Consider the following 27,692-nt stretch of genomic DNA (forward strand, 5'->3'; position numbering starts at 1 on the left):
GATTAATAAAGGGACTAAACCGACAAGAAAATGAATGTATGAATAAATGAATGTTTAATTAAAGCACATATCAAATCATCATCATCAATAGCTCCCATTAAATATCTAGGTTATATTTTATATATTAAATTAATAATAATTAAAAGGCTTGTTTGCTGAGCATAAACATAAAGCATGATAATAAAAAAACTTTTGCCAGTTATAACAAATGAAGTTATATATCCTTGTAAAACACAAAAGCATTTAGACAATGTAAAAAAATATATATACAAATGACAACTTTTGCTATTGTTTGTTGTTTTATTTTTCAAGAGTTGGCAAACCACTGCAGCTACTGTATGTCCTACAATTTTAAATAACTTTTTGTTCCACATTTTACACTGTAAAAAATTACTCAAGGGGGTGTTAAATACCACCCAAGAAAATCAGTTAAATTTTAATTAAGTTTATGAGTTAGCATCTAAAATGCAACATAATGGGTACATTCTACCTACACTATCTATTTTTTAACAGTAAAAAAATGCAACACTTAAAAAATGAGTAAAGTATACTCTTAAATATTTGCTTTGGTACCGCAAATTGCGCATGCGTCAACATCCAGGAGGAAATCGCGGGGTCGCCATTTTCCATGTCATTGCCAACGTGGTGGGACGGCAATTGAATTACAGGTAAGTTTTATTTAACTTGTTGATATATTGAATGCAAATGTTAAGTTGTGCAACGTTAAAATCAACCAGAAGATTATAATCTGCGCACTTCTCTTTGTTGTCGACACCACAGTGACAGATTCACATTTTAGAATTTGTGGTCAGTCAAATTAGCATTAAAATTTTAATTGCCCAGTACTCGCACCTGCTAATGTGAATAAACATCTATATCACTTAATTATAGTAGTTTTCATCATTGTCAATGTCTGAAATTTATAAACAGCGAAGCTACTCCACTCCAGTGTTTGAACTTGAGGTAATGGTCGTTCTCAAATGATTCATTCATGTTGAATGAATCTTAAATGGCACTCGAGAAGAACATGATATACGCTTCGCTTGTGTGAATGCTTCAGCTGTTTGAACTTATTTTTGATTCGCGAAAAACGACGTGAAGCAAAAGTGTGCTAAATGTAAAATCGACATCCTGTGGCCAGATCCAGAGGAAACACTACTGATCTATACCAGCATCTTCAAAATCGAAAATCGCATTGCAATCACAATATTTATCAGAAAAACCGCAATTAGGTTTTTTTTTCTCAAAATCGTGTAGCCCTAGTTTCAAGGTATTCAAATGATTACACATAGTTTAATTTTCCTTATTGAACATTGTGCTTAAATAATTACTCCACATTCATAAAAAAATGTCACAATAATTTACTCACCCCCATGTAATGTGGTAATAATTACATTTGGAATTTAATTATCTGCGAACACATCTGCGCTAAGGCAATGGCTAACAGAAAGTGCTCTAATGTTTGGGTTACATTTCACAAAGGTTCATGAGGACGGATATGGAGGACCAGAAATTACCTAAGTATAAATAAATAAATGAATAAATGCAGAAATAAATAAATGTAAAAATACATAAATTAATAAATAAATGCATGTAGAAATACATAAATAAATAAATGTATAAATAGATAAATGTATTTATAAATAAATTAATTCAATGCTGAAATAAATAAATGTAGAAATACATAAATTAATAATTTTGTGTTAAAGTGTCATTTTTTATTTAGCTATTTTGGTACCATTTGTGTTATGCTACGTTTATTTCTACATTTATTTGTATTTCTATATTTATTTATTTTTACATTTATTTCTGCATTTCTACATTTATTTATTTCTGTGTCCATATGTTAATGAGGTAGGCGGTCCTAACCTCTCTCAACGCAGGATTAGTTAAACGTGATCCCTATTTTTACGGCTGTAGTACTGTGGATAATACAATCATTGCTAATGATTTAACAGCGAATGCTCCAAGCGACGGCCTTTTGCTTTGTTTAAAACATGCTCTCGATGATTTAGTTCAGTTCAGTGCTGAAAAATGTTTTTTTTTCTTTTTAACAGGAGAATGAACTTGAAGGCCACACAAATCACATAATGAAATTGGTAGTGATTAAAAACCCCACAGCTGAGGTGGACCCAGTGGATGTGTGTGTCATCATAGAGGGCAGCAGAGTGCTGAACGGTTGTGGAACATAACCCCAGCATGCACATTATTGATGGGACTTATCTATGCACTCAACCTTCAATATCCCAAAAACCTCCAGTACACTTTTGAAGTTTTCCAGAAACTGTTTTTGGAACTTGATGGAATGAAGCTGCTAAAAAAGATCCAAAGCCTCAGGTGTAAGCTAATGGAATGAGCTGGCTTCATCCAGTTAAGACACTGTTCTATATGTAAATAGTATTGTGTTCCAATTATAATTTTGTAAAATGTTTTATGAAGTTGTGTTGGGGGAAATTTAATGCACTTGTACCTAATTAGTGTTTTTTCAAATGTTTTTCAAAATGTTTAAGAAGTTGTATGCTATGCAAGTTATATGAAGTTGTATTTTCCTAAAAAATTGAATCTAAGAGCATTTTTTGTTTTGGTTTAAAAAAAAAAAAAGTTGGTGAAATGTTGGCATGGCATTCTGTTGAGGTAAAGGAGATTTTTTTCATTTAGTTTTTTTTTTTGTATTTTTTTTTATTCTCATATTAGTGACTCCTTTCATTTGTGTTGCAAGTGTTGCACACGTATCTAAACACTGAAGTTTTAATTTTGGAATGTGTTCAGATGGGTGGAAAACATAATATGGAATGTTTAATGCTTTATGTAATGTATTTCTTTTGAAATTCAAGCTAAGGTGTTTTGTACTTACTTTTTGGTTAAAACGTACCTTTTTTGTACTTGCATTTTTTTGTACTTGCATTTTTTTATTACATTTTTTAAATGTTTTTAAAAAATGTTTTGTCAATAAAAAAGCAATTGATGCAGTCTCCTGCTTCTGACAATTTTTAAGTAAATTCAACCTTTAATGAAAAAATTATTTTTGATTATTCTTATTGGGTAATAATTAATAATAGTAAATTAGTAGATGGATTGTTGCTTACTAACATAGAGTTAATGTTACTCAATTATTATAAGTAATAATTTATGTAATCTAATGTAAAATATTAGGTAGACCGTACCTAATTTTTTGCAGTTTGTCAGAGCTGTTAAATTGAGGTATTCTTTATATAAATATATAGTTTATAATCTAACCAAACTAAGTAAGTGCAAATTCTTACCTCAGTTTTATTGAGTAGATTCTATAGGTTGTTTTTTACAGTGTAGTGATGTCTCCGTAAAGGGAACAGGTGAGCATCTTTCAGTTTTTTTTTTACTCTGCATTGATGTTTTGTGTTTCATAAAAAAATCTGCATTTATCTCTTATTACGTAATAGATTTACTTTTATCCTATTGAATAAGGGTCGACCCTGCTAAAAAATAAAGAAAACAAAACAAATTTGGGGCACATTCTATTAGGATTTTTCAACATGCCACCAAAAGCAGACAACAACTTACTAATTGAGTCAAACAATGTCTATTACATCTTCCATTTAAACCATTATACTTCTCATTATAACCATTACACATTTTATAAGAACTAATTTATAAGAAATTAAGAATCATATCTGCTTTTGTTCTGTTTCATTTCAGAAAGCGTTTCCTATATTCATAGGATACAAACTTTAAAATGCTGGATTGTATTTTTTCATTTTTATTTTATTTTCAATGAAATTTCAATTAAATTATTTGACCCCACTATTGTGTTTGCTGATGTTTAACCCATCGTAAGGTTAATACAATGCACCATTTTTATTATATATGTCACTCTGAGAAAACACATTATTCATTTATTCCTTTTCTTTTTGGCTTAGTCCCTTTATTAACCAGGGGTCGCCACAGTGGAATGAACCACCAACTTATCCAGCATATGTTTTATGCAGCAGATGCTCTTTTAGCTGCAACCCATCACTGGGAAACACCAAAACACTCTCATTCACACACATACGCTACGGACAATTTAGCATACCCAATTCACCTCTAGTGCACCAGAGCACCTGGAAAAAACCCACACGAACACAGTGAGAACATGCAAACTCCACACAGAAATGCCAACTGACCCCGCCGAGGCACAAACTAGTGACATTCTTGCTATGAGGTGACAGAGCTACCCACTGCACCACCCTGAAAACACACTATGATTTTTTTTTATTATTATTTATATGATGCATCACAAAAAACTGCTTTTTATAACTATCATTACAAGTTTGGGTTCAATAAAATATTTGTATAGACATGCAAATAACAAAAGTAAAACACAAAGTATAACGCACACACAGGGGTATCATTCTTAATGATTTTAATGAACAGTCACATTTGGTATTTATGAACATGGCAACAAGAAAAACAGGATATTTACTGAACACATCTGTCAGTCTGAGGCACATTCACACAGCCAGAACTTGATTGGGACGCTTGACCTGTGCATGAGTCCATATATATAAAGAAGAACTGAGGTTTTCTACACAGTAAGATAAGAGTAAGGCAATAAAAGAAGTCATGAATGAATGGCATAATTAAACTATTTTGTTTCATTTTTTGTATCCCTTCCTCACAAATGAAGTGCACAGAGACAAGACAGACTTCCTCTGGTAAAGATGAGAGTATTTCAAAACCTTTACCTAAGCAAACACACACTCGCACATCATACACTAAACACTTCACACACTCACATACAAACAAAACATGCAGACAATCACACACATCCATATGTAATCTTAAAAAAACACTGGAGTTTATCTTTTTCTTCAACCGTTCAAAAGTTTGGAATTGGTAAGATTTAAAAAAATAAATAAAATAAGATGCATTGGTTTAAATTAATTGTGAAAATTAGGGATGCGCCGATCAGAATTTTTGCAGCCGATACAGTGTACCGATTCCTTGTCATGATGATCGGCCGATATCGAGTACCGATTCTAATGCTTCAAGATTTATAATAAGCACATGATACTCGATGATCTCGCCTTACCTAGTAGAATAAATAAAAGTTTATAATCCCTTAACCATGCCTCCTAAAACCATTTAGGTGTGAACATGTCATGGCCAGAAGCAGCTTTACAGACAATAATGTAACATGGATTCAAATATTGGGAAGGAAAATTGCAAACAATGCAATTTAGTAACATTACAAATGATGAAAGAAGTATTTAACATGTCTCAATCAAGAAAAGCTTCAGTTTTTATATGTAAAAAGGCCCAAATACATGCAGGACTGCAGGTTGGGCGCCCCTGCTGGCCTTACTAATACCACTTCCAGCAGAAACCTAGCTTTCCCATGTGGCTATGTATAATATACGTGAGCGCAAGTGCATCTTCCTCTGCTTGTAAACTCATAAACAAACACCTGCGATCGATTCATGAGATTGACCAAATTGGTGAGTACAGATCGAGTCATTAAATGCAATTATCGTCCGATACCGATCTCGATTGAGTCAGTAAATGTAACTATTGGCCGATACCGATCTCAATCGAGTCATTAAATGTGATTATCTGCCGATACTGATCTCAATCAAGTCATTAAATGTGATTATCGGCCGATACTGATCTCGATTGAGTCATTAAATGTAATTATTGGCTGATACCGATCTTAACAGAGTCATTAAATGTGATTATCGGCCGATATCGTTCTCAATCAAGTCATTAATTGTGATTATAGGCCGATACCGATCTCGATTGAGTCATTAATAGTGATTATCAGCTGATATCGTTCCCGATCAAGTCTTTAATTGTTATTATGAGCCGATACTAATCTCAATCAAGTCATTAATTGTGATTATCAGTCAATACCTAACTTGTTTGAGTCATTAATTGTGATTATGGGCCAATACCGATCTTGATCGAGTCATTAAATGTGATTATCAATACCGATGTTGGAGCATCCCTAGTGAAAATATTTATAATGGTAAAAATTATACTTTAAATTAATACTGGTCCTGAAAAGGATCTTGAAACTAAATGCAGTGACTTGCACAAAAATGTTGTCATTTTCCATTTTAATAATATTAATAACTGTTTTATAAGCAACCTATTATAATGATTTCTGAAGGATCATGCTGGATTTGTTAAAAAACATTTTAAAATAGAGAACAACAAATTGTTAATCAAAAAACAATAATTATTATAAAACTATTACCAACAACAAACTTTTGAATGATATTATATGAGTACATAAAGAACAGAACAGATTACAGTGGACAAAAAAGAAAGCAAAACATCCTAATAGTTTGTTTTGAGAGAAAGCTACATGTCGACCACAGGTTTTAGCATACTGTTAGTTTAAAAAAAGTCAATAAAACTGTGCATCATGTCTGCTCTTTGGAGCTTAAGGAACAAAGAACAAGTTCAAATACAGAACAGCACAAAATCGTAGGCATGCATCTGTAAAATTGAACTTTTTCACAACTAGAGAGCGCAAGACGAATTAGACCTTCAGGCCTTTGATAGGACAGTGCAAACCTCTCAAAAACCTGGACGTAACAGTGTCCAGCCATAGATATGTTTATGATAAATCAGTTCTACTTACAGCCCGACGGTCTGTCAGGAATCATCAAAAGTCATCAATACTGCAACACACACACAATCCCTAAAAACAAAAAAAGAACACTGAAACACAAAATAACAAGTAAGAAAGGTTAAAGGAGAACTGCGATCCCAGTAGAAAATGAAAAGGCTGAGGGTAAAAGAGAAAGTTTAAAGGCTGAGGTGGCATGGAGGTGCTTAAAGGATTGTTTGGCCTCAAATTAGTAAAGCAGATGTTCTTCATCACATCCATCTGGATAATGTGATGATCGGCAGTATGCATGCAGTAGTGAAACAAGGGCATTTAAAGTGCCAGACGCTAAAGAGAGAATGAGTTACTGAAGAAAATTCTCATGTTTAAAGGCTGAGGTGGCATATTGATACTTAAAGGATCAGACTTCATGCAGGAAAAGAAACACAGGCGATCGTTGCAGAAATGTAGCACAAAGAATCCTTGTGTCAATCGTTGTGGATTTTAAAAAAGTCACGGTTTGTGGAGAAACAGAGCTGAGGGCTGAATATCAAGCACCAAAAATACATAAAAGAGTCACAGTGGGATTACTTTTCTTTCTTTCTTTTTTTTTTTGGAAATATAGCTTTTACTTGTTTTGCTCAGTTTTCTTTTTTCTCTTGAGTTTTTCTTTCTTTTTTTTTTGCTTTGAGTCTGTTTTTTGTCACTGTATTTTCTGCAAGATAAGTCACATTGTTGAAATTGCATAAGTTGAAGAAAGTTGCATTGGTGTATGAGTCACGTTAAAGACTTTCTTTCTGAAATTGTGTAAACTAAGTACTTTCAGTACCCCAAATACAACAAAACATTTACAAACAATATAAATATGCATTTAGGTCCCTTCACTCCACAACAAATCCTTACAATTGAAGAGTACTCAGAACAGAAGTAATTTTAAACAAGCTAAAATTACAGAAGCATTCACTGTAAATGTCAACCAGCCACTATTAAGGGTGCGCAGACCCAGGAAAACTGGACCACCACACATTACAATCTCTTTGAAACAGAAGCTACAGCAAGGTTAATATGATTTTAAAAAGTGACTTATGTTGCAGAAAATACAGTTTTATATGAAAGTTTGTTTCTGTAACATAAAAACTACAATTTAATTATTTAAAAAAAAAATGTTGCTGTTATCTTTGCATTCCGAATTGCAACAAAATGTACCGTGTATTTTTATTGCAATCTTATGTTATAAACTTGCAATTAGAATAAAGAAAAATGTAAACATTTTTTTCCTCAGCATATGTGAATTTTGAGAAATAAAGATCTGAATTATGAAAATGTTTTTAAACTTAGATTTTTGCAAGAAATATGAACTTTGAACTGTGAGATAAACGTAGAATTGCAAAAATGTAAAACTGAATTTACTTTTTTCCCCAAATTCAATTTTATATTTCACAATTATAAGCTTGTTTCGCAATTCAGTCTTCATATCTTGCAATTATTAGCTGTCTGAATTGTGAGAAAAACTCATAACTCACTTAAAATCATGAGGAAAAAAGAACAAAAGTGCAATACAATTTTTTAAATAAATAAATACTTCAGCAGAAACAGGCTTTTATAGATTTTGTCTCTTTCATATTAACTTTTTTAAATGATCATTTATTAACTTTTTTTGTTAAATGCTCGATTTAGTCAACCTTAAAAAAAATCTAGCATTAGCAAGGGAATTGAGTGCCATGTGGTGATATCCAGAGGGGGCTGTTTGTCGTGGTAATCATCGTGGTTATGTGCCATTCTAAGCTTGTTTGTTTAGTTGTTGATGACGTCTTGAGTACGGTTTGATGTTATATTCACAAATGGTTCTGTATTTGTGAGTTTGCTCTCAAACTAGCGGCCGACGCTGATGTTGCAGGTCTTGCAGCTGGGGTCTTTCTTAGCATTGATGGTGGACAAACTCATGAGCTGGTGTCCGCTAATCTGAGAGACCGTTCCCAGAGCTAGCGGCAGCGGCTCTGTGTAAATCAGCTCCAGAATCACATCCTGCGCATGTTGAAATACCACGTGCCCGTCCTCTCCGCACAGTCGCATCAGGAAGCGGTTGTTGGTCACGTCCAGCTCTGGAAGGCGCTCGCTGCAGTAAAGGTCTCCTTTGGAGCCCCGCGGCGCCAGGACCAGGATGACGTAATGATAGGCGGTGTACATGCAGTAGAAGTCCCCAAAGTAAAGGCGTGTATCTGGGGTGAAGAGAACCTCAGCGGGCACTTGGAAGCGGAAGCGGCCGTATGGAGAGTCCTGTGGTGGCTGACCGGTGTTGAACTCTGTGTTACAGCTGAAGAAGATGCCCTCTAGTTTACCGCTGATTGGTGACCCGTGACTGCCGCTATTATCCTTCACTGAGGGCATCATTCGGCCACCAAGAACATCTCTGTGGGGTAAACAGAGACGCATTATACAATTATTGACCCTTTTCACATTTCTCAGTAGTGAAAGTAATCATAGTTAGGTACATTTTGGTGAACTCCACGATGGTGTTCTCAAGACTTTTAGAAAAAGGAATAAAATAGTGTGAGACGGATGACGGCAGCCAGAAGAGAGAACAACATCAAATTTACTGTCCTGCCCAGCCTGATCGCACGAGAAAACTTAAGTATTTTATGTTTTGCCAGTTTAGTAGCTAATTCATACGAATTCGTACAATTTCAGTCGTACGAAATTATACGATTTTAAAAAGGAGGCGTGGCACCTAACCCCACCCCTAACCCCAACCGTCATTGGAGGATATGCAAATCGTACTAAATTGTACGAAGTAGATCGTACGAATTTATACGAATTAGCCACTAAATAAAAAAGTTACGAATTGTCGTGAGATTGTGTTGTCCTGCCCATACATTCTGCATTTTGAATGCCTCACACAAGCAGTGATTCACTTTTTTGTAATTTGATGCTAAGATGATATAATACACACTGTACATATATACAGTTCTCAGCATTGAGCAGACACCATTTTGAAAATGAACATTTTAATCCATTTCTCAGTAAACATAGGCAATGTATTTTGGTGAATTTAAACAAAACAAATTTAATAAACATAAATATTTATTAAAAAATATTAGTCACCAAACATATTTAGAAGATAAAAGATAATACAAAGATAATTAAATTCAAGCAAAATGTTGCAACAAAATTACAACCTACAAAATTTACATTTTTCAATTTTTTATTATTATTATTATTATTTTTTTGCTTCTCTTGATTTTTCCCCTTTTTTAAACTTTTATTTAATATTTTTCTATAACATAAATTTGGGTGTACTAGTTATTGGAATGTTATCGTAAGGTATTTTGTTAAATAAGCTCCAGATTTGGCTTTAGTACTACTAATCTAATGTTTATGCACAAATATAATATTGCAAATCTTCCTATTAAAAATATGAACTTAAAAGATAGATTTTTGAGGGGTGTACTCTTTTATGCTGAGCACTTTACATATAAATGTTCATCTAAATATTAAAAACTTTTAAGGATTTAATATGCTGATGACCATTAAATGCATCATAACAGGCTTGAAAAGGGCCCATTATACAATAAGTATACAAGTAAGACTAGTAATACTAGTAAATATTACAACTTAAGATAATGTATTTAGTATAAAACTAAAAATGTCTTTATTTATTAACTAAGATAACTTACATTTATTTATATATGCAAATATCATTTATGATAAAGGCATATTATTTATATATAATCTTTTTTGTATTGTTCTGTTTTTATATTAATGCTTTGCATATAATATTAATTTGCATATATGCAAATAAGAAAAATCTATAAAAAGTTTAAATCATAAAACTAAAAATATCATTTTAAATAAAGTTCAAAAGCATTTGCTATTATTATCACAGCTTTTGTACAAACTGTGTTCTTCTATTTAGGATTTTTTGATGGAAGTTTAAACAGTTAAAATTTCTGCAGTTATTGGAAATAGAATTAGGGTCCTATAAAAGTAATTTTTTTTCAAAATTATATCTATTACCTTTTTTATTTTCTGGATTTTGTTTATTAGCTAAATTAAAGTTTAGTAAAGTAAAACCCCAATTAATTTCAATTAATTAATTTAATGCACTAACAACTGATTAGGAATTAAAATAATTTTTGGGGAATCCTATCAAGTTTTTTTTTTTTTTTAATCAAACTGTCATATACCATCTGTATTTTATGAATCCCAGCACAAGTGCCCTACAATTTTTTTAAAATATTAATAATGTTGTTTCTGTATTTTTTTTTTTTTTTTTGGTGGGTAGTCATGTAGTAGTATTTATAGACAAACCCTAAAGATTTCAGACTGATCACAAACAGACAGATCAATTTAATACATCATTGCCAAATAAAAGGATATATTTTTTATTTTAAAAAAATCATACTGACCCCAAACATTTCAACGGCAGTGAATGTAGTCATGAATGTAGTTTACAAAAACCAAAACGAATCCTTGTGAATGAATGAGGACATTATTCCACAAGAGGGAGCTGTGTACTTTCTAACGCTGAGCTAAATCTCAAGAGTAAGTATTCAAGGTATTCATTATCATCCTCGACCAGCTCCACTCTGTCCTTTTCCACTCCATCTGTCACATCTTAAGCATATCTTACTGAGGTAATGTTTCTTAAATCACCTGCAGTGTTGGAAGTATTCCTCGTGCTGATTCCTGTAAAAGACGGAGAACTTGAGCATCCTGCCAGCAATGACTTCAGCCTTCTGCAACAGCTGAGTCAAATGCACAGGGGAATAATCTGGAAAAATGAAGAGAGAGATCTTCATTTGTCATCAGTTATCATAGATTTTTTTTTAAACATTTGATTAATGTTATATCTAAAATGATAATATTTAGTAATTAAATATATAAATACTTTTTGTGATCATTTTATTAATTTTTTTATATTCATAAAGTATTTTACATATTTCTATTCATTTAAACTTTATTTTGGACAATTTAAAGCACTCTGAATTATCACTGTGCTTTAAATATGCTATATTAATAAAGTAGCCTTGTGTCACATTCATACTATTTCATAAATGTGTATTTGTAGGTGATTAACCTGCTGTACAAAACTCAACAATGTCACTCCATTCTGATACAGCATAGTCTCCGTCTGTCTGTTTGGACGCTGTTTGCACGGCAACTGTGTATTCGGTCCGTGGACTCAGGAACCAATGGCCTCTCACTGTCATGGGCAACGGAACCGCCTTAGCAACAAGCTTTGTAGGCACATCCTAAAGACGAAGAGCAAGAAACATTAAAATGCGATACAATTTTAGGTTAATTGATAGTGTGTTGGTTAAAATACACAAGACACTTGATTATTATTATTATTATTATTATTATAAGCTATTTCAAACATTATAAGACCAGATATTGCACAGGAAGTGTGCCATGAAATATTCTTTTAAAAATGAAAGCCTGAATAACACATCAGTGAGCACCTTGTGTTTGAACTTGTTGGAGTTCTTGTTCTCCTTCTTGTTCAGGTCAATGAAGTAATGTGTGATCTTCTCTGTGCTGTGTGGATCCACATCCCAGCAGATTTTAAAGGAGTCGCAGGTGATGTTACTGATTTTGATGTTGCGAGCCACCGGTAACTCCATTTCTACCACTCCAGTATCTTCAGCTTTACCTTAGGGAAAGATAGAAAGAATGGATGGTGACCGCAATCTATTTGTGCTGTTTAAAATCTTTACGTTTGAGTGTTTGTCTAAAAATACTGCTACACATGACTGCCCACAATCAGACGCATGCTGAGAAATATGCACTGGCATGGCTATAGTGTGGGCACTGTGTTATCATAGAGTTCACAAATGCACAACAGGAATGTGGGAATCTAGAATCACACACACATACACTCTCTCTATACAAAGCACAGCGAAGCGCTTCCCATGAAAAGATAGAAGTTTAGAAGTTTTCTGTGTAATAAGCACCTTCAGCTTGATGTTCACTGAACACTTTTTCCTAAACTAATTTCTTTACTACTACTGGCATGTTCATCTGGAAAGAAAGGACTTTAGTATTAACTTACTTAAAAATGTGTATGCCAGAATATAGTAATAACTGTAGTTACAGTCAGAGTGTGAATTACAGGGGGGTTTGGGTGGGACTGACCACCCCTAATTAACGCTTGATTCCCACTGAAGGACATCAAAACATGTAAAGGGGGGTCAGCTCTTTAATACTGAGAAATAATTTGCTCTGCTTTGTATGTTAATAATTAAAATAAATATAAAAAATTTAATTATTAATATAAATATACATTTGACCACCCCTATAATGGTTCATTCCACTGTGAATGCGTAATCACGCCAATTAGTCTGCCAGAAAAAAACTCAATAAACAGTCTAAAATGGGTAGATCTAGAGCACCGATAGACAACTTAACTATTCACAAGACTGCATTCTCCTGCAATAGCTGTTTGTTTCTACAAATAGCCTAAAAGTAAAGCCAAAATAGATGCATAGTCTGACTTACAATAATCTCAGAAGCAGCTAATCGAATACTGAAAGTCATAATACCATAATATTCCACAAAACACTGAAAAAGTCCACTCATTTTATTAATAAATTAGGTGTAATTTAACCTAATACAAAAACTAACATTACTGAAAAAGTTGATCCCCCTGATCATCAATGTATTATTCGCACACTGATTACAGTAACTTTCAAAAGTTTGGAAATATGAAAAGCGGATCAGTGACTGTAAAGACTTTAATCATTTTTTCAAACATTTATTTTTAATACACACTGTTCCTTTAAACTTTCTATTCATTAAAGAATGCTGGGAAAAAAGTGCATCACTGTTGCCATAAAAATATTAAGGTGATTATTCATTTCAGCAATGACAACGAAAAGCATACAGTGCCCAGCATAAATGAGTATTTTTCTCCATTTCTCAGTGAATATAGTCAATGTATTTTGGTACATTTAAACAAAACAGATTTATTAAACAGATATATTTATTGAAATAGTCACCGAGCATCTTAAGAAATTAAAAGATAATACAATTAAATTCAAGTTAAATATTGCAATAAAAATTAGAACCTACAAATTTTCAACAAAATTTTTCCATTTTTTTGCTTCTCTTGCTTTTTCCTCTTTTTAAAATTTGTATTCAATATTTTTCTATAACACAAATTTGGATGTACTAGTTTTGGACCATTATCGTAAGTTATTTTGTTAGATAAGCTCCCGATTTGGCTTCAGTACTGACTAATCTAATGTATATGCACAAATATAATATTGTATAGCTTCCTATAAAAAAATAATCTGAATTTAAAAGATAGATTTGTAAGGGGTGTACTTCAGTGGTGTAGTCCTTGCTATACGCACGTATTCTGAGTATGCTTACTTTTTTCCATGAGCTGTTTGGGTATTACCACTTCTGAGGATCAATAATTGAGTATACCCTCAGTATACTCACCTGTTTTTCTGATTAAACGTCCCTAATTTACATGTATTAGCGTCCACTTTAACTGTATACCAAACAGTTTTTTTTTTTTTAACTTACAACTTAATTTGTTAAGATGTGCCTATTTCTTACATAAATATTATATGACACGTTTTTCTTTGTTTACCCCAAAAGGATCTGATCCTGATCCACCCTAAAATTAAAATCCTAAAATCGCCCCTGTAAAACAGTATTTCACATTTGTCTTAATTGTGCCGCTAGTGAACAACACTATACCGTATATAACACTAAAAACAATTAGGCAAACACTACTCATAAATCGCGTAATAATGTGCGATTTAAAAGGGTAACTACTAGTATATAATAGCGACAACAGAAGACAGACTCCTAATAGTTTGGTTTAAAACAAGCATGCACGAATGTGACAATTAAAAATAATTGCTGATTGATGTTTAAAGGAACCTATAAAATGTAAAGTAATAAGCCAGTAAAGAAAGTAAGCTAAAAAGCTGTCTTACCATGTATGCACAGGCCTCTTGAGTTAACTTAAATACAGGTAACTGATTTAAAAAAAAAAAAAAAAATATATATATATATATATATATATATATATATATATATATAAATAAAATCTCCAATGAATCGAAGAAACAATGACTTTCGTCGTTTCTTTGCCTACTTTCATTTAAAATTTGTGTCGGGTGTAATAGTACCTTTAGTACACCTTTTTTTCTAGGACTACACCACTGGTGTTCTTATATATGCCCAGCACTATAAATAATATGAGATAGATATGTGTTTTCCATTACAGGGTTAACTGACATTTTACAAAGAAATTTTTAATTGTAATCATTTTGATCAGTTTTGCAGGATCTATTGTATTTATGATCAAATAGTCTTAGTGAGCAAAAATGGGTAACACTTTAGTTTTGGCCACAATTCATGCTATTATTTACTATCTTACTACCTGGCTATTATTAGGATATTAAGTGTTATTTAGTAGATATAAAGTATGATTTTATTTTACATCCCTAATCCTACCATAAACCCAACTTCTACCTTATTAACAATTTTTAAACAGTAATTAGTATTTTCTTGAGCTAGTATGTTAGGTAATGGTTTGTTAATAGCGTGAGTTGTGACCTAAACTAAATGGTCACCCAAAAATGTCTTCTTTTAAAAAGATAAACTCCTTAAAATAAATTTACTTGAATGTTTAAACATTAGTGTTTATTTTGTGCAGCCCGGTTTATTTTGACTACAAACACATTTCTGTTTTATTTACCAAAGCAGAATTAATTTATTATAATAAGAGGTAAACAATGAAAAAATTGTGAGAAATAAACTCACATTCTGAAATGTAAGTAATGAGTATTGGCTTATAAAACTGTAGCACTTTACAGTCCTGTGTTACATGTACTTATTAAAGTATTACATAAACAAGGTAAAAACTAGGTAGTAGAACCTTTAACCTTATAGTGAAGGGGTCTGTCAGAACGACAAATAAACAGACAGAACAGAGATAAAATACTTGTACTCACAACATTCATCTCCGCTATAGATTTGTTCTTGCTCTATACTAGTCCTCCCACAACACTAACAGTGCCAGATCTAGCCGTATAACCCCGCCTCTGCCAACTGACTCTGGTACACAAACAACAGATGTATGTTTATCAGCTTCTGCTGTTCTCTGACATCTTCTCACCACTGAATCTGCTTCCCTTCATGCTTTAAGAAACAGGTCGGACATTGTATACATTCAACATAAACGCACCACTGTATCATCAGCTGATGTTCATCTAATCGCACAGAACGCCATGAAAAACATGTTTATATAAGAAAGATTACCCCAAAAAGCAACTAGGAAAGCATGAGTGTGCACCTCTTCGCTAAAGTGGAGCTTCAGAACAAACCCACAGGTCTTTCAGCTGGCTTTTACAAAGACTGCAGTTTCCATAGAAACAAATCAAGGCCATTAATCAATGTAGTATAGTTTAAAGAGAAACCTTTATGCACAATGATCAGCAATTTAGTCGTGTTCATAAAGAAAAGTCAGATAAGGATTAGAGACAAGTCTTCAACACAGATCTGATGGAGGAGGAAATATTTTCATAATCTTCAGCTGTTGTAAAATATTTGTAAGACATTTATAATGGTACAAACGATTCATTTGTAAACACTTTAAACAGCACAGCCATTTTTAACTGTGACAAAAACCAATCGAAGCATTTCTTGTACACAAAATGAACATATTATAAAGATTCTGTAAGGGATGACATTTTAAATAAATTTAACAGAAAGCAGTTCTTTAATATTGTAATTAGGGTATTCGTGATATCATTAATTTATGTCATGATACTATACCAGCTGAAATATCATGATACCAAGTAGTATTACGATTCTGTAATTCATAACTCAAATTAATGAAATAAAGAGAAAATGTCAGCAATACTTAATTTTATTTGTTATAATAGGTCTACTTGAACTGAATTAATAGTTCCCTTATAATTCAAAAAGGTATTTTCCCCTAAAATGTATTCGAACAAAAAAAAATGCATTAAAATAAAGATACAAATTATAACAAATGAAATTTGTTACTAAAAAAGCATTTTTCCAACAAATTTGCGCTATATGAAATAGTCAAAAATTGTTTGTTTCCTGTTGCTCTTTAAGGTTTTTCATCTATTGTTTTTTTTGTCTTATCAGGTAAGAATCCAAAGTATTTCAAAATTTCACTTTGTGAGCTGTTATTTAAGAGATTGTTACGGTTGTTGTAGCTATTAAATCATATTAACAGGAGCAGAAATAAACAGATTCAGGTTTGAACTGAAGCCTCAGAAAACGTGCAATAAGCTAACATAAAAGACGAGAATTCTACAGTTTTGCAACTTTAGAAGGCTCCATAGGCTATTAAAATAAAATGGTCTATAGTTGCACAAGTGTGAGAGCATTTTAGTGATTCTTCCACAGGCAACATTATGTATTGTAGACAGACCGTTACTGACGATACTACCGTTTACAAACTACAGTTGCACCTCCAGTATTTTGGAGCCATAGTATCACAATACTACCATAGTACCGGTGATGCGTGCAACCCTTATTGTAATAATTTATGTTAAACATGCCAGTTTTCAATGATAAAATATATTTGGGTAATGAATATACACAATATTGACATTGTGAGTAAATTAGTCTTAAATTATATATTTTTATTATAAACTATAGTTATTTGAAAACCATAAAATCTGTTATTAAGAGGGAAACATTAGTCTGACATTTTATACTTTCAAATTCCTAATAAAAACATTTAGTTTTACTTGGTTACTGGTTTTACTGCATTGTGGATCAAATAAATGCAGCCTTGTTAAGAATAAGAGTGTTCTAAACAGATATTTACTGTATAAACACTAAAACTACTGCTTTTTGAGTACAGGCAGAAAACAACCTGCTGAGTATTGAGTGAGTATTGGAGATGAGGAAGGAAAAATGTCTGGTTCTGTGATTCTGACTGTGATAAGGGCTGAAAGCCTCCTGTGGGAGCATAGTCTATTTAAAGCCATGCACACACAGAAAACCTACAGTATTAAACAAACACTATAGATATAGACCTTTTCAATGTGGTGATGTCATTGGCCCATGAACATTTGTTGCTTGTTTTTACAGACTACTTCATAACTGCAACAAGATGCAATTCAATCGTATCTTCACTTTAAAACAGCTGTCATAACATTATTTAACAATATGTGGACTTTTTTGAATTCTCGAAAGCTATGGAAATAATAAAAAAAAACAAGATATATGTTATATAGGGCCACTGTTATTGTTAAGATCCCTCCAAACAGTCTGTAATGAAGACAATTCACTCGCATTACTATGAAATGGGGAAAAGTGCAATGCTCAGCATGGCTGCCACAGTTCTGCCTTCAAGTTAAAATGGCCAATTGTCAATCTTTATCGCCACGTAAAACTAAAGAAATTACATCATATATCTTTCTTTGCCATTGTGTGATCTTTGCTCCAGGTTCTGTTTCTGTCCTTCTAGTGTTTGCAACTGTTTGCCATTGAAAAAGCTTTGTTTTAAATCACCAGAAACATCAAAGAAATGTAAGCATATCCAAACCCCCTATCTCCATAACAAACATCTACAGTAAACACTGTAGGAGAGCAGCTTGTGTGAGCAGCTTACCCAGAAAACTGCAGTATTACATAACCAAGCAAAGCAGAAACATCCAAACTGTACAGACCGCAAATCTAACCTAAGAAACAGCAAATACTCACAAATCCAAAACTACAGTGAGGTCTTTATGTGGGCAAACACCGAAACATGTGACCACCAAAGAGTAGTGCCCCTTGTAAATGAGAGCAAGGGGCTTTTCTCTATGCAGTATAAGCTTCAGTGCTGCTAGTGTTTTCGTATTGTGGCAGAATTCAAGCTTAGCGAGGTACAGAGGTTTTTTAATGAGCTCTGGCTCAACTCCAAAATTCCCATATTAACACACATAAACATTCATACACACATTTAGTAGCAGTCCAATGATGCAAATTCATGTTTTGATGTAAATTGTGAGCCTTATTGGAGTCTATAAATCTATGTAAACTTAATATATATATTTTTACATTCTGGGTACAGTGGGACCTGAAGAACTTTTTTATATAAAAGAGTATCATTGATTTTCTTTAAACCTAAATAAGGTTTCCTAAATAAAACCTTCTAACTTCTCATTGAAGGGTGAAAGTGATCAAAAAAAGTCATACTGCATTTACCACTATTTATCCATTACTTTATACACATTTTTTGTTTAAATGAGAATTGTTTTGAATAAAGAAAAAAAGAAAGAAAGAAAGAAAGAAAGAAAGAAAGAAAGAAAGAAAGAAAGAAAGAAAGAAAGAAAGAAAGACTTAGGCCTTTGTGAATTTTCTCCTCATAATAAAAATTTGCATGTTTGAGACTGCAATATTTCTTTGAATTCTACTTCCAAATACGTGTGGGAAAAAATGCTTTGAACATAATCTGTTTTTTCCGCCAGCAATAAAGACAACACATTTACTTTGCAATTAACTTTAGCTGGGATGAGCTGAGCTGCAGAGCTTCAAGTGAACGCTGCGCACATCATATGATGGTAATGTAGGCTGCTGTTTTCTAGTTTATGATCCCGGAGGGAAGAGAAAATCAACTCAAGACAAGCCTCAAGCAACATATAATCATTACAGCACACAAAATGAAATATTTCCATTTAATTAGGGATGGTTTTACAAGCGGTCTTGACTATTAATTAAGCATGTGATGTCTGTAATGCCATAATAATTAAAAACGTAAATCTCATTTAAGCTGAGAATGTGATGTTTCCTTTCCGTTTAAACACTTGTGAATTTATCAGTGAGTTTAATATTAGTTAATTAAATAAATATTTATTATAATCGTACATACACTCACAGGCCACTTTATTTGGTACACCTGTCCAACTGTTCGTTGACGCAAATTTTAGCCAATCAGCCGATCACATGGCAGCAACTCAACGCATTTAGGCATGTAGACAGACGATCTGCTGCAGTTCAAACTGAGCATCAGAATTGGGAAGAAAGGTGATTTAAGTGACTTTGGTGCCAGACGGGCTGGTCTGAGTATTTCAGAAACTGATCTACAGGGGTTTTTACAACCATCTCTAGGGTTTACAAAGAATGATCAGAAAAAAGAGAAAATATCTAGTGAGCGGCAGTTCTGTGGGTGGAAATGACTTATTGATGCCAGAGGTCAGAGAAAAATGACCAGACTGGTTCGAGCTGATAGAAAGGCAACAGTAACTCAAATAACCACTCATTACAACGGAGGTATGCAGAAGAGCATCTCTGAACACTAAGAACAGGAAACTGAGGCTACAATTCGCCCAGGTTCACCAAAATTTGTAAATAGAAGATAGGAAAAACGTTGCCTTGTCTGATGAGTCTCAATTTCTGCTGAGACATTTAGATAGTAAGGTCAGAATTTAGCATCATCAACATGAAAGCGTGGGTCCATCCTGCCTTGTATCAATGGTTCAGGCTGGTCATGTTGGTATAACGTTGTAGGGGATATTTTCTTGGCACACTTTGGGCCCATTAATATGACTTGAGCATTGACCAACCTGAGTATTGTTGCTGACCATGCCCATCTCTTTATGACCACAGTGTACCCGTCTTCTGAGCGCTACTTCCAGCAGGATAACGCACTCAAGGCATAAGGGGTGAATCATTTCAGACTGATTTCTTGAACAACATAATGAGTTCTTTGTACTGAAATGGCCTCCACAGTCACCAGATCTAAATCCAATAGAGCATCTCTGGGATGTGGTGGAATGGTAGACTCCCCGTATACCAATATCCTTTGCTCAAACATTTTTGCTCTACTTTGGATCAGGTCTACTTCATTATAGACGCTTTAATGCTTAGATCACTTCGCCATCTTAAACCATTTATGATATTTGCGCAACATTCTCTAAATACATTCCCAACTCCCAAGGGTGTTCAAAGTCCTGCATTTTAGAGATTCAAGTTTCTGGCTAATCTGATTTAGACATTTACACCAAGCACTCAGCTTGTGGGTGAGCATTAGCTAGTGCTAGCATGTGATCTAATAAGAAACGATATTTAGATAAAAATATCCAAAACATCATCATGCAAATGGAGCTGCTTAAAAGCAGATCAAACAGTGTACGTTAAGATATTTGAAGAGTTTAAAGCATCAGGCTATAGGATTATGAGAAATGTTTACCTTCCTCTCAGAAAAATACACTTGAACTCTCACTAATTAGAGAGTTCAATTAGTACCTCAAAAACAGGGCATTATGCACTCCCTTGGTTTGTTGCAATTAAACAAAATAAATCGAGCGCTGAAGTGAAAATGTGGTAACTCAAAGAGATGAGAGGCACAGTGCTGCCAGCACAGCAATCCATTCAGGCTAATTAATGCTGATTCAGACACATTCATGTAGGGTAGATAAAAACACTGCCTCCCTCTCAAAAACCTGGTGAGTCATTGTGCTTTGCCTTAAAGGAACTCTGCATTCTTCTAAAGGATGCCAAAATGCTTGTTTGCAGTTCAGTGCTTCCCTCAGTGTTAAAGAGGACCACATATTTTGACATTTTCAAATACACGCTTACCATTAAGACTGATTGGAATGCTTGCGAAAAGACAAAGGTCCTTGGACATGAGGCGGTTAGATTTTTTAAATAGATTTGCATTTATAGGCTTGTATTTTATACAAATCAGTAAGATAAAGACATGCAGGCAGCGATCAAATACTGTCTTCTCATGTAAGCCTCTACATTAAGCCTTTGAAAGACAAAGCAGGTTCCTCCCAATATGTGTCCTGCTCTGTGTGTGTGTGTATGTGCACGCATGCAACCTCCTGATTCACCTTCTGCCACAAACGAAGTTGACATTTGTACTGCCAAAAACACGATTATGAATTATTTGTGTAAGAAGTATGAAGGCAAAATATACTTGTATACAAATAAATATAAATTAATAAAATAAACAATAATACAATATGTCTATATGGTATCGGATGTATCCTAGATCAAGCCTTTTTACAAGGATAATTTTTATATGCATACTTAACAAAATATGTACCATGCCATGTTTTATATGAATAACATTTTTTATGACTAAATAAATATTATGTATGAGTAATGTATGAATTTTACATTTGCTGTTATATTGAATACTTGTGTTTTGTTTCATATGTAAACCTTTTTACAACTGGATGGATGGATGGATGGATGGATGGATGGATGGATGGATGGATGGATGGATGGATGGATGGATGGATGGATGGATGGATGGATGGATGGATGGATGGATGGATGGATGGATGGATAGATAGATAGAAAGATAGATAGATAGATAGATAGATAGATAGATCATAAAACTACCATATCAGTTTGAGTGGCCTAAACATTTAAGGACTCTGATGTAATAGGTGACTGTGTAATGCTTTTAAGAGGCACATTAATAAATAACAATAAGATATATATATATATATATATATATATATATATATATATATATATATATATATATATATATATATATATATATATATATATACTTTTGTTTTATTGGCTTAATCAGTCTGCCATTTGAGACTGACTGCATGATAATAAATGGAGATTAAAAGAGAAAAGGTATCTGTCTGCCGGAGGGCAGTGTCCATGGTGCTGAAATGAAACCCTCCTCGCACACACAGGCAGCAGAGATTTCACTGTGAGATACCAGAGCCCGCGCACAAAAGCCAGCCTGCCACGTCTCACTACTCCGCGTCTCGTGGATGTGACAGGCGATTCTTGTCCTCCAGCAACGTGTAATCCCGCATTACTACAGTCTTTAAGAGCTTACTACATTACAAAACCAATAATACCCATTAAAATGTCTGTTATAATAAGAAAGCATTTGCAGATCATGCTGTCAAGGGTATAGTCAGTCAGTGTGTGCTCCAGCGGTTTCTTACCGTCCCTCTCACACAGCTGGAGCGACTCCAGGCTCACGTTCTTGATCATGCCCTCGCGCGGGCTCAGCGGGCTCGCGACCCCCTGTGCCAAACTCGCCGCCTCCATGTCTGAAGAGGCGCGTGGAAACCCTTGGAAATACTCGTCAGTTTCGGCTTGGAAATGGGTGAGTCTGGTTCTCGGTCGCTTTGGCTCCTCTGTTCCTCTCTCTCTCCGGCGTTGTGATGGAAACCGCGTCAGCGACCTCCACACTACTGGACATATACAAGGACAGAAGCATATACACTATAAAAAACACTTACTTCTAACAGTGACTCGGTGAAATGATCTTAGTTCTCATAATCACGATAAAACCTAAACGTGTCGAAGTTCTCTCGCTCTGACGAATGCCACAAGTGTTTTCGCGGAGTGAAATAACGGATTAACGCCAATGAACCGACGAACGGCGCGTTCAGTGACGGGTTATGTAACGAGATTACGGTCCACTCCACACTACCGTTAATTCTCAATTTGAGCACAGTCTCTTATAACACCTCTTTCTCTGCACCTCTGCTCTCGCCTCTGAGCTAAAGACTCCTTCTTTCTCCATCCATTCACTGACGTCACTTCAGGAGCTCAAACTCATGTCCTTATTTGGTACCGAATCGGCCGCTGCATGAACAGGGTGGGGATATTGATTCATCCACTTGACTCGACTCTTTTGAATCGATTTAGCTAAATGATTCGTTCCATTTCCTGCACCTGCACTCGATCGACACCTTTACGATATCAGGTATTGTGGTGTAGGGTAGGCATAAAAATGACAGAATGTCATTTAAGAAATAAGACAAAAATATACCCAGGAAAAACGTATTTACCTTTATTAACATGCTGTGTAGGCCCACTTAACTTAGTAGCTGTAAGAAGTATAGTGTTCTATACTGTATTGCTGTTGCACACCTCCCAGTTGAATTCAGAACATGTAATGAAAATTATGTAATCCGTAACTTTTTTCCTCTGAACTACACTATTAGACAGGCAACACTGCAGTATAATGATGTGAGTTGTAACACTACAGTACAGTAATTAACTGTAAGCAATTTACAGTTAGTTACCACTACTGCTCTATTACAGCAATTAACTGGCAACACTGTTGCCAACTACTCCCATCTACAATGGTTTGGTTACAGTGAGAAACTGGCAACAGTGTTGTGCAGATGTGTAATTGTGTAAACATGATACCCAGCAAGCAGTTTTTGTTTTTAAAAGGTGTCTAATAGACGTCTAAACATAGTCGTCTTGGCTAAAACAAGGCTAAATTTGGGCTGTCAGTGAAAACCGAATAGTCGATAGGCCAAAACTAGACTAGTTATCAAATGAACAGAAATGAATGACTACACATAGAAAGGCTGTCTAATTTGTCTATTTGACAATTAATCTAGTTTTGGACTGTTCTTAGATGTTTATTAGACTTTCACTGACAGCCCAAGTTTAGCCTTGCTTTAGCCAATCTGTCTACGTTTAGATGTCTGTTATATGTCTATTAAACACAAAATTGTTTGCCTGGTACTTACTCATTTTATTAGCACAAAACAGATTCAGTATCCTTTAGTACAGAGCCTGTAAGTGATGCTTCACCCCAAAATTAAAATTTACTCACCATTTACTCATCCTCAGATGGTTCAAAACCGTTACTTTACGTTACGTCAATTACGTTTCTTTATTCTGTTGTACAATAATAACAAATATGTAAATATCTTTGAAAGAAAGCTGAAAACGTATTCATTGACTTCAAAAGAAGGAAAAACAAATCCTATAGAAGTCAGTGGTTACAGATTTCCAGATTTCTTCAAAGTATTTTTAGGAAAGAAAGTCAAACAGGTTTGGAAGAAATAAAGGGGAATTAAATGATGGCAGAATTACTATTTTGTGTGAACTATCTCTTTAAAATGAATAAAAACTGTAAAATGCACACTCATTGGTGAAAAGTTGGGATTTTTTTCATGCATTATATTTTTCGTGCAATATCCAAAAAGATTTTAATAATCTATTAAATAAGATAATTAATAATCCTAATTAGTACATTGATATTCACAAGAACAAGTTGTTCACTTGTAAGATTTTTTAAAAAGATTTTTATTTTTTTGTTTTATTCAATGTTTGATCATTTGCATTAATCAGATTTTAACACAAATGTTGGGATTTAAGTGTTAATTTTATTTTTACAAAAAGCTTTTAAAAAAAGCAGCATCATTTCGATCCAAGGCAGTAAATAAATATAGTTAATATTAACTGGAAAAGAGTATGGACTTTATCTCAGCAATTCCTAATGTACAATAAAATCTGTGAAGTGTCTTATAAAATAATACATAGGTGCTATCATACAAAGGTTTTTATTTATTTATTTTTATTTTTATTTTATTTTTACAAAAGTTTAATTCTGAAGAATTTAATGTTATAGGAGCCATATTACTTTTCATTTAATTATAATGTTTATTTGTATACTGATTGGTTTGGGTTTCACAGTGACGTTTTATGTTTTGGTCACGTGGGCATAATTGGCACCTGCTCGAACATAAAGTGCGTGCACAATCACACAGGTGATGAGGAGAGAAGGAGAGTGGGGTAGCCGTATTTTTTGTTGACCGCAAACAGCCACGCAAACAGCAACGCAAACAGCAGCGCAAACCAAGCAACGCAAAACTGTATCACAACGGCACATGCAACAATCATCACACCAACGCAATAATCGGCACCATACAAGGTATTCAAAGACACAAATTGCTGTATTGTTTTTTCATGCTTCAAGTTACATAAAGTTTTCCATATAACATCTTGGGCTCAGTGTCTCTGTCTAAAGCCACCAGCGCGTCACAAATATAAAGGACCCTCACTGCCTCTCGAGCGACTTATAGGAGGCATCAGGAAGTCGCAATATTTTGTCAACAAAAAACGGCATCTTATCAGGAAAATCATCGCTCGCAAAATCAGCGCACAGACGAATCAGGAAGACGCAAAGTAAGTGATGCGATTGCAAACCAAATGGGCCACGTCATGTGTTCGTTTACATAGGACAGATAAGTTTATCTGTGGATATATGTGTGGATGAGGAATCTGGTTGGCATTGGTGCATGTTAAAGTTGTTTGGATAGCAAATCGGATGCGCGAGATCGCGCGACTTACTTTGGTGTCTGTAGGAAGTCTGCACTTTGCGGCTTGTTTGTGTGATGCCGTGATGTTGTTTGGAAGGAAAATGAACTGCTGTTGAATTGAATCGAATCGTTTGAGCGTGTTCAAACGTTGCATTGTGTTTGGATGTTGTGATTCACTGAACACTGAATCAAAAGAGTCACTATGAGTCAAACTGGTGGTACCCCGTGCTCGGTTGAAGAGATGGGAAAGAAAAGGGAAAGCAAACTCACTCAAAAGGCCTTGCTGAATAAAATTGAGAGATTGCAATGTGAACGTAAACGTGCTGTTGATAAAATCAAAGGGTTGATACCAAAAATGAAAGAATATATGAAACAAAAGGCAAACATCCTTCAAATAAAGCAATGTTTAATGACTTTAAACACAATGTGTGAGAGTGCTGTTAATGCACATGATGAACTTATGCCATTACTTCCTGAGGATGAATTTCTTAAACAAAAGGAATGGTTTTTAAGCATAATGAATTACAGCAGTGTGTTTCAAAACCAAACTGAGCAATGGATCAGTGAAACTGAGCAAACCCAGGGTGTTTCACAGAATGCAACAGAAATGAACGAAAATGTGATTTCTGCAAAATCAAATGAAGTTGAAAATGAGGATGAAATTAATCCATGTGATAGTGTCTCAAACATAAGCTGTAACAAATCATCACTGTCAAAACATTCTTCAACCTCATCTGCACGTTTAAAAGCCCAAGCTGAGTTGGCTGCTTTAGCCATGAAGAAAAAATTATTAGAAGAAAGACATGCACTGGAAGAAGAGGAGGAAAAGTTGCGTAAAAGGAAAGAAAGATTGCAACTGGATGCTGAAATTGCAGGAGAACAGGCAAAACTTGAGGTTCTCAAAACACACAGTACAACAACAAGCGTGATACTGACATCAAATGTTTCAGATGGGATGAACTCTTATGTGGCAAAACAGTCTAAACAACCACTCAATGTTGATGCAGGTGAATTTATTCCATCAGATTCAAATAAGGAGAGATATTTAGGAGCTAAACCCAAAGTCAAGCTTACTCCAGTGTTGGACAATATAACTCCATCAAACATCATTGACCCACCATTTTCGCAAAACCACCTGAATTCTTTCGACATGCAAGATTCACAAGGACCACATGATTTCAATACAAATATTTTCATGGATTCGGAAACCAAAAATTGTGTTCTTGGTCTCATGAAGAAACAGAATGAGGTAACAACACTGTTGATGCAGCAACAGGGGCTTTCAGCTTTACCAAAAAGAGAAATACCCATATTTGATGGTGACCCACTGAAATACCACTCTTTTATTAGAGCTTTTGAGAATGGTATTGAGAAAAATATAAATGACAACTGTGACCGTTTGTATTTCTTGGAGCAATATACAAGGGGCCATGCTAAAGCACTTGTGGGGAGCTGTCATTATATGAATCCAGATCGAGGATATTTGAAAGCAAAAACTTTGTTGAAGGAACAGTTTGGGGACGAACAGAAAGTGGCCTCTGCTTATATGGACAAAGCCCTTTTATGGTCTCCAATTAAAACCGAGGATGTGAAGGCTCTGCAGGATTTCAGTTTCTTTCTCAGAGGCTGTTGTAATGCAATGGAGGATGTGCAGTATCTTCATGACTTAGACATGCCTTCTAATATGTTGTGTATTATTAAAAAACTTCCATATAAACTCAGAGATCGATGGAGGAGCCAGGTTTGTGAGCTGCAGGAAAGAAATAACCAGAGAGTTAAGTTCAAAGACATTGCTGATTTCATTGAGAAGCAAGTGAAAATACTCACAGATCCGGTGTTTGGTAACATACAAGACACTACATCAGTAAGTGGAAATAAAGGAATGAACAAACTTAAGTCACAATATCGATCAGGAAACAAGGGAATCAGCTTTGCGACCAGTGTGGGCGCTGTGGAAAGTAAATGTCAGTCTGAAAAGAAAAGGAAGGAAATTATAACAACAGATAAGAAAGTGTGTATGTGCTGTGGAGGAGGACACACCCTAGATATGTGTGTACAGCTGGGGAAGATGG

At 34.3% G+C, this 27,692-nt stretch overlaps 2 protein-coding genes across 6 annotated transcripts in view; one reads left to right on the forward strand and one right to left on the reverse strand.

Moving 5' to 3' along the window:
- LOC141378555 (uncharacterized) overlaps nucleotides 1–27,692 on the forward strand; it is an 876,211-nt gene that overhangs the window by 372,367 nt on the left and 476,152 nt on the right. The window lies entirely within an intron of this gene.
- On the reverse strand, nucleotides 4,365–25,734 carry phyhipla (phytanoyl-CoA 2-hydroxylase interacting protein-like a). 5 transcript variants are annotated; one of them, XM_073927544.1, is made up of 6 exons: nucleotides 25,652–25,734; nucleotides 22,492–22,743; nucleotides 12,034–12,224; nucleotides 11,649–11,823; nucleotides 11,225–11,342; nucleotides 4,365–8,981 (listed from the first exon to the last, which is right to left on the reverse strand). In XM_073927544.1, the coding sequence occupies exons 2-6, from the start codon at nucleotides 22,595–22,597 to the stop codon at nucleotides 8,444–8,446; spliced, it is 1,128 nt and encodes a 375-aa protein (XP_073783645.1). In that variant the 5' UTR covers nucleotides 22,598–22,743; nucleotides 25,652–25,734; the 3' UTR covers nucleotides 4,365–8,443.

This window comes from Danio rerio, chromosome 17 (assembly GCF_049306965.1).
Source record: "Danio rerio strain Tuebingen ecotype United States chromosome 17, GRCz12tu, whole genome shotgun sequence".
Classification (NCBI taxonomy): Eukaryota; Metazoa; Chordata; class Actinopteri; order Cypriniformes; family Danionidae; genus Danio; species Danio rerio.

Coding starts and splice junctions, on each gene's coding strand:
- phyhipla (XM_073927544.1), bottom strand. CDS start 22,597: ATGGAGGCGGCGAGTTTGGCACAGGGGGTCGCGAGCCCGCTGAGCCCG. Junction 12,225..22,491: donor CCAGCTGTGTGAGAGGGACG/GTAAGAAACCGC, acceptor TCTTTCCCTAAG/GTAAAGCTGAAGATACTGGA. Junction 11,824..12,033: donor CCAACAAGTTCAAACACAAG/GTGCTCACTGAT, acceptor CTTCGTCTTTAG/GATGTGCCTACAAAGCTTGT.